This window comes from Pituophis catenifer, unplaced genomic scaffold (genome assembly GCF_029215685.1).
Source record: "Pituophis catenifer annectens isolate HBS135680 unplaced genomic scaffold, rPitCat1.0.hap2 SCAF_2, whole genome shotgun sequence".
Classification (NCBI taxonomy): Eukaryota; Metazoa; Chordata; class Lepidosauria; order Squamata; family Colubridae; genus Pituophis; species Pituophis catenifer.
This window is the reverse complement of record NW_027256882.1, coordinates 241226500-241243582: the sequence shown is the minus strand read 5'-3', so window position 1 is coordinate 241243582 and position 17083 is coordinate 241226500. Positions and strand designations below refer to the sequence as shown.

General features: G+C 37.5%; 1 protein-coding gene across 1 annotated transcript; it reads right to left on the bottom strand.

The window, feature by feature from the left end:
- Positions 1-4207: 4207 nt before the first annotated feature.
- Positions 4208-16819, bottom strand: ZNF608 (zinc finger protein 608). Its single transcript, XM_070938708.1, has 6 exons — positions 16743-16819; positions 12702-15129; positions 8073-8490; positions 7415-7587; positions 5780-5933; positions 4208-4293 (listed from the first exon to the last, which is right to left on the bottom strand). Exons 2-6 carry the CDS (start codon positions 15096-15098, stop codon positions 4208-4210), a joined length of 3228 nt encoding a protein of 1075 aa, XP_070794809.1. The 5' UTR covers positions 15099-15129; positions 16743-16819.
- Positions 16820-17083: the final 264 nt, after the last annotated feature.

Below are 17083 nucleotides of genomic sequence, written 5' to 3'. Positions count from 1 at the left end.
ATGTCACTTAGTTGGGAGCAAATTAGTAGGGATTCGAATTTTGACCTGATACTCTAACGGCTGTATAATCTATAGATAGGATGGAAATACAGGTAGTCATCGACTTACAACAGTTCATTTAGTGACGTTCAAAATTAACGGCAGTGAAAAAAAGTGACTTACAGTTTTTCACACTTTCAATAGCATCCCTGTGGTCATGGGACCAAAATTTGGACACTTGGCAACTGACTCATATTTATGATGGTTGCATTATCCCAAATCATGTGATCCTTTTCTGCGACCTTCTGACAAGCAAAGTAAATGGGGAAGCCAGATTCACTTAACAACTGTTACTAACTTAACAACTGCAGCAAGAAAGGTCCTAAAATGGGGCAAAATTCACTTAACAAATGTTTCAATTAACAACAGAAATTTTGGACTCAATTGTGGTTGTAAGTAGAGGACTACCTGTATTATAAACATGGAAAAAAATGAGGCTGATGAGGTATATATAACAGGTTAAATGCATAAAAAGCAGTAGTTTTGGAAACACATTTTAGATGTTTGGGTCTATTTTTGAAATGGGACTATTTTGTTTTGGGCAAAGGTTGTTTCTGGGATGAACGTAGGAAAACAAGGTCATCAGCAGCTGAGGTGAGGCATAGGAACATTGGGAAGATTGGGAGTGTTGGACCAATGCAACATCTGCCTTGGCAGTTGGTGGGGAGAAGCAGCGACAATATCCATCAGTCTTGATCTCTTCACCCTATCTGGAGTTTTTACTCCAAATCTTGAAAAACCAAAATGTTCTCACTGTAGCTAGATGGTTGAGCAGAGCCTCTGAACTTCGGTTTTGTTTTGGGGTTAATACATTTTTTTTAAAAAAAAAAATCACACATACCTCACTATAAAAGGAAGAATTCATTAGTCATTCCAATTCTGCTAGAGAAATAGGAGTATTTCAACTTAAAGCTTTGCTACTGCCTATAACAATTTGTAATTTAAAATTATTTATAGGTATGCTCAGTCTTGACAATTGGAGCATGTAAATTGAAGCAATAATTAAAAAAAACTGTCATGCCTTCAGGAATTATTTCTAAATCAAAATGTTCCATCTCTTTTATAGCTGATTTATTGTTCTCATCAATATTCTATAAAGGATTAGTTTTACTTGTTAAAACTGCATAGGAAACTTATTTTTGTTTCTTGGCATTTGCTATGTTCACCTGTCATTCTTAATGTGATTTTGCTTGTGACTTGTTGAACAAAGAGGGTGATTTCATTCAACATGCTACGTCAACAACAAAATGACACCCTCCTCTCTCTCACACACACGTAATGGTTTAGAGCAGTGTATATCAACCTTGGCAGCTTTAAAATTTGTGGACTTTTATCTCCTAGAATTTCCTAGCCAGCATGCTGGGAATTCTGGGAGTTGAAATCCATGCATCCTAAACTTGCTAAGGTTGAGGAACATTGTTTTTCTGAAAAATTACAATGTTGCTTCTTGGATTCCATCAGTAGCCAGCTATAAATCCAGGGGGATGAAAGCAATCAAGACCTTTTCCATCCACCTGGGTTGATTAATTTATATTTGGCATTTATTTTGTAAGCTGCTTTGAAGTATTTTCCCCCTCTTTAAAAGAAAACTACCTTTTGAGCTTGGGCAATTTCTTGTTAATTAAAATACTTTTGTTGAATTAATATGAAATGTTGACTTAAAAACTTGCCATGAATCAACCATAGTTTAAATGAACAAGAGAATCTGCAGTTCAGATAAGAAAGAAAGCTAACTAAGCAAGTTGAAGCATATTATTTAAAGGAAAAAGTGAATGTTGGGGATAAATATGTGGCTGTTTCATTTGGCACTAAATTATTAGCATTATATCCAAAATCATCAGGAACCTCTGTTGTTTCTATTATAAGATGTTACCAATACAGATCTACTACAGCTCTGCATTCAACTATTTCACTAATCTAGCTGGAACTCAGCTCTTCATTGATTTTCTGGCTTAAAAACTGAATAGATCACAACTCCCCTCACAATAGCCCAAAACCTCTATTAAATTATAGATACAACTGCAAAATACTCAAGCCCCAAAGAGGTATGCTTCTCCTTAATATCAAGTAAATGCTGTATGGTAATAACCAAAGTTTTCAAAAGACTCCAGAAGTTTCATTCTTCCTCCTGAAGACGCTTAGCTTTTCTTCAGTTTTCATTTCTTTTCCTCCTGACACTTCAGCATTCCACCTCTAAACTCTGAAATTTTAATTATTCTATTCTTCCCATTTTTCTTTCAGTTTATCCCCTGGAGAAGAAGAGACAACTTGCTCCCTGTGCTTGGGCTGTGGCAGCCCATTTCAACTCAAGGTACAAGAGCCTACTCTTTAGTAAAAGGGCATTTAAATTTTATTCTAGAAGCCCTTTTCCAGATTGCTCAGACAGTTCCCAGGTTCCCAAAGGGGAGAGGCATGCCAATCAAGCCCATGTTACACTGTGTTTAAGAAAGGAAAAGACAAAAGATAGGATTTGAATTTCCTCTGGATTCTGTACTAGAATTTCCTTTCCCAAATTTTGATCCAAAATTCTTGTACAAATATGAGAAAGTGCTTTTTGCTCAGTTTTCTGAATAACCATGTGACACCAGAAAATACAAAAAACAGCATTTTTTTTTAATTCTGATTGCCAAATTATTTAAGGCAAGTATAAAAATGAAAGCATTCAATATACATCTTACATAAAATAAACTAGATTACAGCATAAAACAAGTAACGAGGCAATGGCATTAAAGTCTCTCTTCTAAAACGGGATAATTGTAAACATTAAAAAAAAGACTGCAGGACTATTCAAGTAATAGAACAATCACAGACGTCTTCTGGTATGCAGGCTATTGGGTTATTTGCCATTCAAGATTATAAAAAAAGACATTTCATTATTCACAGATGCTCATTATTTTCCCATTTTAAAATCTATACATTATGTACAACACAGTTTTTGTGGTACTGGCAAGCCCATGCCTTCCAAATGTATATTTTTCACAATACACAATTACAATGAAACAGTTAATACAGTAACATTTTATACTGATGCATCTTAATAGGAGCCACCAAATAGACATCTAAATTGTACCAAAGTGTCATCGTCATTATCACAGTTAGCCTCTACTGAGGTTGTGGGCAATATTAGAAGAGTATGCAAGTTTCAGGCACACAGATACATAACATTAGTTATTTACAATTTTTAAAAAGGAAAAAAGGAAGAAAAAAAGGAACAAACAACCTTTTGTGGATAACGCTTTCTAAACAAGACAAATACACTTTTTTTTTTCATTTACTTGTGTGGTTTACAACTTAGTATTAGACTCTTTGTATGAGCCTAATTACAGATACAAAAAAGTAAAGAATATATATATATATATTTATATTTATATATATAAGCATATATATATATATATATATATTTATAAACAGAAGTCTAAATACAGTAACATTTGTTACTCTGAGATAAAAATCTGCAATTTACAAAAATGAAATGACTGGTTTTTGCCTGCCATTAAGGCATTTCAAATTAACACCATGGAACTGATGTCTGTAATAAAGCGCTTATTTTCATGTGATCCAGTCACATGATGATGTACATGTCCAGATTTATCATTCTCTGAAAAGAAACAGAAAACAAGAAAACCTTTTAGAATAACCTATTTCTAACTCTGTAACATCAACAATCTCAATAAGTGGGAAAAATACTGTTATGCTATAGCAAACCAGACAGATATTTAATTATCTGTTAATTAATGCACATTTTTTTATAGGTAGGGTTTCCATTCGCTAGGAACAGTTGAATACTAATGCTGTTTAAATGCCGATATTTCACTTAAAAATAAAAGTGCCCATTTTTCTTACAGATTTATGACAACATCACAAAGATGAATATATGTATACACACACACGCACTCTTACACACACCCAGCTAAATCATACTCTGTGGAAATCTAAATGACTTGCTGTTACATGATGGACAGATTGGTTCATTTTTTCAGAAGAATAGTATCTGCTTCAGTGATCAATTAACTACACTATGGTAACAGCTCTGTGGAAAATGTTATGATGAGGAGGATAATGCTCTAATTAACGGACAAAGTATCTTTCCTACAAAGACTGCCCTCAAAATATAGAACAATTTTTCCCCTTCCTTCCTATTAAAATAGCTGAGTATAATTCACAATATTTACCTTCTTTGTGCAGGAAACATACCAGATGCAGATGCCTGAGCAGCCACCTGCTGAGTAGCAACAAGGGCAGCAGAGGTCAGCCCTGGAGAAAAGTGAAATGGTATATCTCAGGACATGTGTGCTGGTACTCACAAAAGTCAACAATAGCTACAGACCTCCGTATTAACAAGACATGAATCACAACAGCACCATTATATTTTCTGCAGAAGGCATACCTAATTACTGCAAGCAAGCTGGCGAAAACCCTGCCTAGCTGTTCTAACCAGCATGCCTTTTTTAGATTCCACCTAATAGGCATTTTATAAGAAAAGAAGGCATTCTGCCTTATTGTATTATTTTCCAAGTACTGCACTGCATGGTGCTAAATGGCTTGCATGAATTCCTGAATAGGAAGCTCAGTAGAAATAATAGGCACCAGGAAACAACAAGAATCAAAAGTCACAATGAGTTACACCAAAGATGTTATAGCTTCTCAAAACATAATGCTTGCATAATAGCTATCGCTTTAGTGTTTTTCTTTCTGAATGCATATAAATATCCCATAAGGCATATGGGACCACTGAAGTGCAGTCAGTACTTTACATAAAAGAGACATTGGCAGGGCACTAAATGAACATAATGAGTTAACACTTTTTCAGCTATAAACATCACAGAAGCTCTTTGGGGCAGGTAAGAAATATAGCATTTTAATATTAGTAGAATATAGAGGCAGAGCAAAAAAGGTATTTTCTGCTGTTTATGATTAACCTCCAGTAATATATTATTTAGTAAAAACAATCTTGGTTCTAAAACTATATGAGCTAAATGGCTAACAGAGCTCTTGTTCATTAATACTACTCTCTCTCTGCCTTTCCCCATTTTTTAAAAAAATCGTATGAATACTATTCACATATTCTCTGTTTAAAAATCCTTTGGATTTTTAAAATCAATTTAATGTGAGTTCATCCTGTTATCTGAAATACCCATAATGGACTAAATGGCTTATTAGCAGCAGAATCCTAATAATACTTACTCAATAGTAAGCCAACAAACTTTACTCCCTATCAATACAAGAATAAGGTGTTTCAGAAGACGAAAGGCCTTTCTACTGGCAGGAAACCAGCTGCCTCCTCCCCACACTTCTGCTAGCAAGGGTGCCCTATTGGCTGCAGTATGTTGTCAAAAGAGCTTAATAAGGAGAACAGAAGGAATGAACAAACCAAGTTATGGTGTACCCAAACCTGACCAAGAATAATGGCATGCTCACCATGCCACTACAGAGTTAGGTATGGCTGAAGGCAGTCTTTGAATCCATAGAAGCCACAACACAACACACATACACACACATGCACTCCAATTGTATAATATCCTCACCTTCCTACAGCCATGCAGAGTTCTGAAAATAGCACCCTTTAAGTCAGCCCACTGCACTTTAGATGGCTATGGCCATTTGAGCCAGTTGGGATGGCTTTAAGATTGCATTTCTATACTATATCCTGGTAATAAGCCCCAATGAACAGTACGTTCTATCAACACTACCAAAACCAAAATATTTTTATAATAAACAGTATGGGAAAGTTGATACTCACCTTGAAATGGATCATATTGACCTGGAATTAGCGGGTAGCCCATTCCAACATGTGTATGGTGATGTGTATGAAGATGCCGCTGACTAAAGGGGGAATGCCGATCTCGCTCCCTTTCTGCTTCTCTCTCGCGTTCAGCTGTAGATTTTTCCACAGGCTAAAAACAAAACATATTGAGAAAAAATAATGGATGACTCCACATTTCTCTAGATGTGTTATTCGGGCTCCAGTTAATGTCTTGTATCTCCAATCTATCCCAGGTGGGTGGAAACAACCTTGACATGTTAAAAGCTAAGCATGGTTGAATCAAGTTAGTTCTTCCAACAAAGAATCCCAGACTATTATTTAGATTGGGGAAAAAAACTAACACTTCTGTCCTGCTGCCAAGAAAACTGCATAGAAATATTTCATTAAGTTTATTTACTTACAGCATTTATTTATCTTCTCAGCTGACTATAAGGAATGTGCAACATCTGTCAGTTATTAGAAAACTGAGCATGACTCAAAGAAGACTTTACATTTTACCTGTCATCAGTTACTGACACCTTGTACCATCCTGTACCTGTGTTATTCCAGTTACTCTGCTAACAAAACTACACCCAATGGCTTGAAAAAGAAGATAACTATTTTAATAAAACATTAGGATGGAACTTTTGTTATAGCAATTAAAGTTTCTCCAAGCTATTTAAAAAAAAAATCACCATTTTTTTTTAATAATTTGATGGTAACATTCCAAAAACTAAGGAGAGGTGCAAAGCAGTAGTGGGTTGCCCCCGGTTCGGACCAGTTTGCAAGAACCAGTAGTAAAACCAGTGGGAGGCCCCCACCTACCGCCCTGGATGTTGTCATCAGTGATCTGTGCATGCGCAGAAGCAAGGCGCGCGCGTGAGCGAAGCGAGTGCATCATCCCGTTGCGAACCGGTGGTAAAGGTAAGTAGAACCCACCTCTGGTGCAAAGGCTTTACTGCGTTCCTTATTCTGATTAAGGTTTGGAAACTTATTTTAGTTTTATTACTGTACTTTGAGATTTTTAAGCATCATACAATGAAACAGAATACGTAGTACAATTAAAAGTAGGCATATGCTTCTTTAATTTTGGTTCCTGAAGGAAAGCACAAACTAACTTAAATCATTAGTTCTCAAATACGAATATTTTTTTTTGCATCATGCAACACAACGTGACAGTTTGTAATATATGAATTACTTCTATTCAAATAAGTGCATGCTGATTATGTAAAGTTTTGTTTTGTTCTGTGCAAAAAAGGTATCTCAGTGTATACTTATATTTAAGGTTATGTGAATCTCCCTGCTTTATCATCATCCCTGCAGATTATTTTCCTCAGTTCACTGACATTACCTCTGACAACTGTCATCATCTGAATCATTTTATTCATTACTGATAGTACAATGTGAGCTTCTATAAATGATTGAAAGCAGCAATATTTCTGGCAGGGGATGGTGAAAAGGTGGAAACAGGTGATGGTTTAGAGGTGTTTGAAAGGTGTTATGATAAACATAGTCTTCTGAATGTATGATTATCCCAATTGTATTTGGGTATATGCACCAGTTAAAGTTAACCCTCTCACTCTTCCAGTTATGCCAATTAATGCAATTCTTTAAGAACAAGCTATATCTTACCACAGGTGACTTGCTGCGATACTGGTTGGCATGCTGCTGCAACAAATCTAGTGCTTTAGATTCAGTGGTTGATTTTACGCTGATGCTGGGGCTGGTATTGACTTTTTCCACCTCTTCTCTCCCAGACATCTTTCCGTAAACAGGATAATGAAATCCTGGTGAGAGATAGGCCCCTGCAGATAAAAAAATGAAGGTACTCTCAAGTTACTATTTACAACTGGGGATAAGGCAATTTCAAATGCATGAAATGCAAATTACAAAAATTGTATTCAAGGGATTAAATTTTTCTTGTCAAACGTGGCTATTTGAACCTGGCAAATGAAAAGTTATAAAGAGGGTTGAACATATTGCAATTTCAAACATTTAGGGATTTAAGTGGAAGAAGTAATAACTGTAATGGTTCTGAGAGTAAATGCTTACAATATTTTTTATAGGCAAGCCACTATCCTGAGTGTAATAGCCCAGAAGAATGCCAATGGATGCAGAAATTGTATTTGGAAATGCTGATAATTCATAAAAAAATAACAACTTATGTTAAAGTTATTTCACTCCTAGACCTTTGCAAAAGAAATTGAATCTCTGAAGATTTTAATTTTCCTTTGCTTCTAAAAGGCAATGTCAAAACTGATGGGCCTATTCAGTTTAATTTCGTACATACCTGGATAACTATGCATGAGAACAGGAGAAACAGCGCGGTATGCAGGATGATTAGGATCATACATTTGTGGATAAGGATAAGCATGCAAGTACTGTATATATGACTGATGCTGAGTCATTGGAGAGGAAACAGCCACTCTAGTACCCCGGGATTCCTTCCAATTTACAGCAGTCTTTTGATCATCATTTTTTATCTTGTTCTCCTCCAGTGGCTGAGAATCAGAACGCTTCATCTCCTTAGGCTCTTCTTTAATGCTGTTTAATGAAACTGGAAGGCTAGAGAAAGAAGCTTCTTTATTAGGTGTTTTTCTGGGGCTATCTTCTTTTAATTTTTTTTCACGGTCCAGTTCTTCCACTTTCTGCTGATCAAGGTATTTTGGCTGATATACATAATGATGCCATGTTCTTGTATCTGGGTCCTGATAGGAAAGGAAGGGGAAAAAAAACAAAACCATTTTAAAATTTACACTTTAAAAGAACAACCTACAACCATTGTGGTCCAGAGAACAGAGCCAAAAAAGTCAAGACTGGAATTGGCAAATATAGAAGGGTTTTACAGCTTGCATAAAATGTAATGTGTTGAAAATGCTATTGACAACCTGAGTGAACTTTGTGTTGGAATTGTGGGCATGTCTTTATCATTGTAACATTGCTGGAGTTTGCATGTGACATAACTCAGCTTCACTTCTTTTACTGGCATCTCAGTCTGTTCTCCTGGCAGATCTCTCTTGAGTTACTGAGCAGAAAATAGCTTCAAGTCAGCAGAAATGCCTCACTGACTCCATCCAGCTGGCCTTTTGCTTTTTTTTATAGAGAGAGCTAGGAATGTAATCTTAGCCTCTGTCTAAATTTCACAAGGTAGAAGTCATTTTGCGATGTCACATACTGCTTTGGAGACTTCCATAAGCTGGAAAAGGACTAATGTGCAATGCAGGAGGAGACAGTTTGTCATATAGAAGTCCTGTTTGCCTTAGGAAAATAACAAAAGTTTGCAATTTTTAAAGCCAGAGTCATGGACAGGAACGAGTAGCAATAGTATTTCATTAAAAATTAATATAAAGTACAAAAAAAAATTGCTTTCATCGAACTTAAAATGAACCTTCACTACCTTAAACAGGAAAAATACATAACATGTAAATTCTCCAGTGTGTCGGAGAAGATAATCCAGGAATGGGTAGTGCTCTGCTTCTCTGTTTGGAGACCGAGTCAAACTTTCTTGGCCATGCCTACTCAGTCTCCAAGCAGAGCACTACCCATTCCTGGATGATCTTCCCCTCACACCGAGAAAGGGCATGTCAGGTAGGACCAACACCCCATTTAAAGATACAACTGTCATCTTGGTTTTATATTAGGAAATTTGTAATCTACTTTGAAGGCAGAAATAACACTTTGATTTCTAAATAAGCATATATATATATATATATATATATATATATATATATATATATATATATATATATATATATATACATATACTGTATATATATATATCTTAGGGTTATCGGCGTGGTGTTTTGTTTTGTTTTTTAACTGAGGAACGTTTTACAATAGAACTATCAACACTGAAGTAAACAATACAAAGTTTTTGCTCACTGGCTTAACTTGGATACAGTAAAACTGGTCATGATCCCCAAAAATCAGTGCTTCCCAAACCAGAGTAAATTATCCCAAATTGGCTAAAAGTGGTTTTTCTATAAACCCATTATCCAATCACAATGGGGATATTTAAATTGACTGAAAGGCGTTTTATCTACAATGGGTAAGGATTTTCTGATACCTGGCTTTGAATAATGAAGGGAAAAGTTTTGAAAGCAGTGCAATAAATGTATGACAAGTCCCACAAACCAAACTGAGTTACTTTTATGCTTTTTGCACAGCAATCTCCATTTCTGTTTTTTGAAACTGAAATAGTTTACATTTACTGTGCAACAGAGACAGAATTGAGATTGCCCAGCTGTGGGAAACATGCAAAAGAGCTCTTTAGATAAGGCCTCAGTCTTACCATACAGATATGGAAATTCACATTTACGGAGAAAAGTAGGGAAAAAAATACACACCTTTATAATGTAATTAAGGAGTAGCAGTAGCACATTTGCATATTCAATTACACATTATACGATAAAGGTATTACACAGTATGCTTCTTTATATATTGTAACAAGCAATCTTATATGGAGCTTGAGTAAGCATGCACAAGAGAAGACTGAAAATGGTTTTTAGCTAGTTGTAGATAAAATTTAGTATTCTGAATCTATTATGGTATTTATTAACTAAATTCATTCCAACAAACAATGCACTAAATCCAGACTTAGAACATACACTTTTAAATAAGTGAAAACTGAGCTCCGTTGACTGTAATAGGTGTCCTTCTTTAAGTCTGAACCTAATTCAATGAATGAAAGTATTATTATTTTTTTGGACTTTAATATTTCCAAACTGAGGAACAGGCTGGGGAATTCTGAAGATTATGGTTTCTATTTTTTTATCATACCATCTTGTCTTATTGTTATCAAATCATTTTTTAAATTATACCAATCTCATGAACTTGAACTTATATTTTACATTTCACCAAACACAATGTAAATAAACTGAAATTACATAACCATTTCAGGAAACATGCCTTTAATAAGTCTAACTTATAAACTAGAATAAACTTCCTGATTGTACAAGTAGTCCTTGACTTACAACCTTAATGGAGTTTGGAATCTTGTCCTATGTCATGACAGTTGTAGGTTGAGACACCCACATGAACAGCCTGATTTTATATTTTTTTGTGATAGTTGTTTTCAGGGTCATATAAAAGGAATTTCATTTGTTACGTCAATGTGGTGTTTGTTAAGCAAATGCCCCCAATTGTTAAGTGAACTCATTATCCGCAATTGGCGGTTCTTGGCAAAAACCAGAAATAAATACAAGTTTCTGGCAAAAAATGTTGTAGATCATAGTTACATGATTGTCATAATGTGGACTGATTGTAGAGCACACAAAAAGCAATCATGTGACTAGTGGACCCCAGGTGGGAGCGTTGGAAGTTCAAATCCAGATCATAAGTACCTTTTTTGGGGTTCATTGCAGAGGACTACCTATACTTACATGGTAGATATTATTGCAACAGGTTGAGAAAATCTTAAATGGCCCAAAATCACGCAGCTAACCCCTGGGGGTTGTGGACCCCTGGTTTAGTTGTTAGAAAATCACTAAAATATGCATGCGCAGGGGGCGGGATGCATGTGGGGGGTTGTGAGTGCATGCATGGGGGAAGGGCACATGCATGGGGCTGAACTTTTGGGGTTCAGACAGGTGCATGTGCATTCGCGCGCACATGCTTTGGGCACTCGGTCTGGAAAAGGTTAGCCATCACCGATCTAGGTTGTGCAGGAAACCATCCTTGCCCCTGGAAAAATTGTTTTCCACAAAACCGGTCCCTGGTGCCAGAAAGGTTGGGGATCGCTGACCTAAACCATTCATTCGTTCAAACATCAATAAAATATTTCATATTGGGAGTAGATGGGTTTATGAATAAAGAACTTGCTGTGTAATATAAAGGTTAAGATTTATGACTTCCATTGAAGACTAGCATGAGAAAAATTTATTCATATTTTACCCTGTCTGAAAAAAGTTAAGTCTCTTCTTTGCGTACTTGAAAATATTTGCAAAGCATAACATTAAAACATTATCTTCCTATTAGCTGATTTATTGATATAATAAGCCGAATTATACAGTGAGATTTATATCTGCCACTTAATATAAGACAGGGATTCTCAGATTTTGCCACAAACCTATCAAATAATAAATCCTCCCTATGAATATTGCTGCTATTACTAGTATTTCTACACATGTAAATGACTTTTGGAAGCATTATGCTTTCCTCAATTATGTGTAGTTTTTTACACTATAATCTAGAAATTTGAGATGCCAACTCCTGTCAGCCCAACTGGGGATTATGGAGTCCGAACTTCTTCTCATTCTTGGAAGAAAGCCAATTGGGGGAAACTTGCTGAAGGTCTCAAAGCAATCTCTCTGCCTGCTCACCCCTTTCAACACTTCTGGTCATCCGAAATTTGCAACCACCCCCAAATTTGCTTGCAAACAGAAGGATAATTTAAAATAACAAGTATCCAAGGAAAGAAGAGTTCTGGCAGAGCATGAGGAGAAAAGGCATGCAAATAATCTCACTACAATGTTACAGACTGAAAGCAGAGCACGGCTCTACAAGGTTTAGAAATATCCTTAAGCTTCAAAAGCCAAGTAACTCAATTACTTCTTTCTACCCTGCTCTGATGTGGCTTGCACACTTCGTTGATATTTATTGACCGTGAACCTTGGAAGAATAGGGAATGGCCACTAAGTGTTCAGACAAATCCCTGAAGTTATGTCACCATTTCTATCTTTCAAAATACAATTTCAGTACAAAGCACCAAGGGCTTGGTTGTGGAGGTCAATTGCTACTATCCTGAAATCTGGGTGACAGCATAGCAACAAATCTTGTTTGAGAAAGCAAGAAAAAACATCCACATGAGCTGCACAATCCTTGGCAGAAGTATCTGCAAGTAAATGCCAAAAGCTTATAGCTTAAAGTCCTAGGATCTAAGCTTAGAATAATTCCAGCCCTCACTCTCCCGCCTTCTCACCTGTTTAAACCTTGTAGTAGGATCTACTCCGGTCTGCTTCATAGAATCCATAACAGATTTCATTTCCACAGCTTCCTTTATAAGCTGATGGTTTTCCATTTGTTTTGCTTTGAAGCTATCGGACTGAATCTGTTGCTGATGATTCGAAAGCATCTGTGATTTACTTGTCTCCTCAGTTTTATTAGGGACTGATGACCCTATTTTAGTGTTGTTTTTACTGGTCTCTGAAGCTGAAGGTGCTTTTGAGATTGTAGCAGAGGGTATGTTTTTCAACTTGTCATCTTTTCCCAGATCTTTCAAGGGGAGCTCGTTTTTCCTTTCGCATTCTCTGCCAGTTTGAGTCACTTTCTGTTCGGCTAATCTCTGGTCCTCATAGTATTTTTCATACTGCTGCCTATAAGCAGGGTTAGAGGCCATTAAGGATTTTTGGTCCATATAAAGCCCATAGGCATACTGCCCATAGTAAAGTGACTGGGCAAGTGCAGGATGCCTCTGAGTTATTACAGACTGGTGTTGAGGCTGCAAATTAGTAGGACCAGCTTCACTTTTTTTGGACTCTGGAGGCTCTACCTTGTCTTTTTTCTCAGCCTCTTCCTCCGCCTCCTTTTTGATCTTCATTCCCTGGGGGTTATTGCTGCTGTTCCCAGCTGCGGGGGTGCTGACCTGTCCAGAGTGCATGTAGCTTGGAGAATAATAAGGATCGTAGCCATGGTAATAAGGAGAATGAGCCTCTTTTACTTGTGGTAATTGTACCGGGGTTGAAGAATGTCCTTTTCCAACACTATCCTTATTAGAAATAATATCTGAAGGAGAGCTGGCCTTTGACCTCATGCCCTCTGACCTGCTGTCAGAACCACCATCGTCTGCAGCATCAGAGATATCCGAGTAAGCAGGACTGTTAGTTTTAGCAGCAGCACCCTCTGCCCCATTCTGTGTCAACACATGCAGTGGCGCCACCGAAGACTGTCCATTCACTAGAGGGCTGCATTCCATTCTGGAGGAGCTCCCTATTGAAGGGCTGGGGGCATTGTCTGTGAAAGTGTAAACTTTATCAGCTTCAGCTTTAATGCTTGCCATCCTGCTCTCCTGAGACTCTGACAGTCCATTAGCTAACACTTCATTCTTGCTGAGATGTTCCTTTAAAAAATGCCCACTAATCTCTTTCCCAGATCCCTTGGTGTCCTCCAATTTTCCCAGCTTCAAATCCACTTTAGGATTCCCAGTCTCTTTGCTTTCTTTGTCCTTAAGTTTTCTCTTCTCTTTTTTCTTTTTGTCTTTGAGTAATGTGAGAGCTGGACTGACAGTGCTTGGCTCTCCCATGATTGTGGGCTTTGGTTGAATGGGTTTTAGCGGAGGGCTCTTTGGTGTAGCCTGCACAACAGTGGTTGTCAGGGGGGGCAGTCCTGATATTGACCCAGTGGTGGTGGTTGTAAAAGCTGCTGTGGGGATAGCTATTAATTGAGGCGGTGTGGGAGCTGGAGCTGGGGCAATGGGTCTGGCAGTTTTCAGCTTGGACAGATTTTTATCTACTTTACAATTACTGGCTTTTTTGCCTTTGTCTTTTTCTCCTAGGTTTTTCTTGTCTATTAGTCCTTCAGCTTCTAGCTTGGGCATTTCACTGGCCAAACTGTTTTCTGCCACTGAACAGTTTTCCAGAGTCACTGTCATATTGGAAATAACCGGGAGACTATTCAGTTCACTGTTCAAGCCCCTCTTTTTGCCAGAATTCCTGCCATTGTGGGCCTGCTCCCGTTTCCCCTTTGGTGTTCCAGGGGTACTCAGGGAACAAGGAGACAGGGGCCCCTTCAGCTGATCAAAATGGGATAAGCTTGTGCTCGGGTCACTGCATTCAAGTGCCACATTGCCGAGTGCTTCCTCACAGTCTGATATTTTGTCTTCACTGTCAGGCTCAAATTCCAGTTTGTTTTCTGGGTCTAAATGTGCATGAGCCTGATGATACCTCAACCCATTAATGTGCTTGTATTTTTTGTTGCAGTTAGGATGGGGGCAATCAATCAACACTGGAGAAGAGCAACCTTGGTCTAAAAAAGCAGTCTCTGGTTTCCCTTGGGGAGTGGTGGGAGTGCTTCTAGAATTGGTGCGCACACGCTTTCCAGATTTGTTGTCCTCTGAACTGGAATTCAAGTCCAGCTCCATGGGTGGCTTGTTTTTCCTCTTGTTGTTAGACAAAGGGCTGACTTTCACATCTTCCACGGCACAGTTGGGGGGTGTCCTGCGGCCACTAGAATTAAGGCTGCCCCGTCTTCCTTTTCCATTAGCACCACCTCTGTTCTTGTTCTGTAGTCCTCTGGACTCTGTAAAGGTAATGTCAGTCCCTGGTGTGGTTGTAGCTGCTGCAGACCTTGCTCGCTTTCCTCTGCCCCGACCTCCTCGCATTTCCAGGTCACTTGTTGGCGATTCACAAAACCTGTTATAAATGAAATCAGATATCAGAATTGGGTACATGGGAAAAAAATCAAATCCGTTCTAATAAAAACTGTCTCAATGGCAAATCAACATATATGACACCCAGACACCTCCCCCCCCCAAATATCAGTAATGTATAGGGATGAGGAGGAGACTTGCCAAAATCATCTGAAATTAAGAAAGGGAGAGGGATCAATCAATCAGAATAGAGCTGAAAAAGAAAAACCTCATTAAGTTTTTCTTTTTGTTATTTCTTCTTTCTCTTTACTCCTTGCTTCTTTGCGTGATCAGTTATCTAATGGTTTTTGCTTGGAATTAGGTTCTAAAGGTCATAAAGATTGGTGCTCCTCTCCCCTCAATTTCAGTTTAAAGCCCTTTTGATAAGATGAGCCAGTCGTTTTCCGAATATATTCTTTCCAGTTCTTTTGAGGTGCAGTCCATCTCTTGCCAGTAGCCCTTCATATAGGTAATGCAGACCATGGCCTAGGAAGCCAAAGTTCTGTTGATGACAACTGTTTTTAAACCAGTGGTTTGTTTCTAAAATCCTTTTCTCCGTCACTGGATGTTGGCCTTTTGTTGGAAGTATAGGTGAAAAAAATACTTGTGCTCCAATTCTTTAACTTTCTTCCCTAGCTGTTCATAATCTCTTGTTATTGTTTTCAGATTCACTGTTGTGTCATTGGTCTCGAAGTGTAGGAGTGTAGGAGAAGAAAGGGGTAGTAATCCGTAGGGTTGATTATTTTAGTAAGGTACTCAGTTACATCTTTGATTTTTGATAAGCCATGCAAGTCTTGCAGGAGGTGATTTATTTGCTATTTCTTACTATTTGCTATTTCTTTTTTTAAAAGATTTAACAACAGAATAAACCATATACACAGAAGCAGCAAAATGAAATAACACCAGATGCATAAAAAGATAAACAGTGCAATACTGCAAACAACATAAAATTGTTAATTAACACCATAGTGTTTTCTCCCTTTCTTTCGTCTTAACATGCTAAAATCAAACTTAGTAGATGTGGGAGGAAGCAGGAGAGCACATTTTCTCTAACTGTATACTGGATTTTATTCAATATTCCTTATTTTAAGAAATCCATTCATTTATTCAGCTAAGGATTGGGCAAATAATAGCCTACAGGAGACACACACCAGATCTCATTTTATGGCCTTTGACATTAGTGCTGAAACTCAGAGCAAAACTGCCAATTTTGATGGCAAGATGGCTTTCTAAATTTAGAGCCAAAATAGATGCACTGAAATACATCTGAAATGGGTACATTCTGTAGGTGTTGGAGGAGCAAGATAAATACAAAGCCCATTAAAAAACAGGCTGCTGCATCTGGTCTAACAGGTTGGAACTTGGACTCTTTGGAAGGTGGAGGTATCAATTACAAATCCTATCCTGCTGATATTGGATTGTGAGAGGATGTACCTAAAATATGGTTTCATTTGCAACTCATTTGCAAACAATTCCTTCTGCATGGCCTACTTTCCCAACAACATATCATTTCACTGATATGAAATGAATTTTTTCTAAAAAAAAACTTATTAGCTGTCTAGTTCACATCAGAATGTAAACAAGAAAGCAGACCCCATCCTCCAGATAATTACTTACCTGGGAGGAGCCCAATCGTGTTTTGTGCAATCAAGCAACGTTCCAACATAGGTTTTATTTCTCCAAGTAACATTAACAACGAGGACACCTGCATATGAAAAAGAAACAAAGGATTGTTGGTGGAGATTTTTGGACCTAGTCCAGAAATAGAATGGGTAAAAATAGCTAAATTTTCATTTGCTTTCACAGATTGTGGTTTGCCAACTTCCTCTTGTTGGTTTCAGCAACTTCCATTTAAAACCCACAATACAATGTATATGCATGCAAGACAAAGAATGAGGGAATAATCAAGATACTAAAGTGAGGAGGAAATGCTTTTACTGTGTATGCTTTAAAAAGGC

Bases quoted from the DNA above. Each gene is read 5' to 3' on its own strand.
- ZNF608 (XM_070938708.1), bottom strand. From the start codon at position 15,098: ATGCGAGGAGGTCGGGGCAGAGGAAAGCGAGCAAGGTCTGCAGCAGCT. The intron at 8,491-12,701 runs GTGAGAAGGCGG...CTTTCCTATCAG, and splicing joins CTACTACAAGGTTTAAACAG to GACCCAGATACAAGAACATG. The intron at 7,588-8,072 runs GTATGTACGAAA...TTTTATCTGCAG, and splicing joins TCTCATGCATAGTTATCCAG to GGGCCTATCTCTCACCAGGA.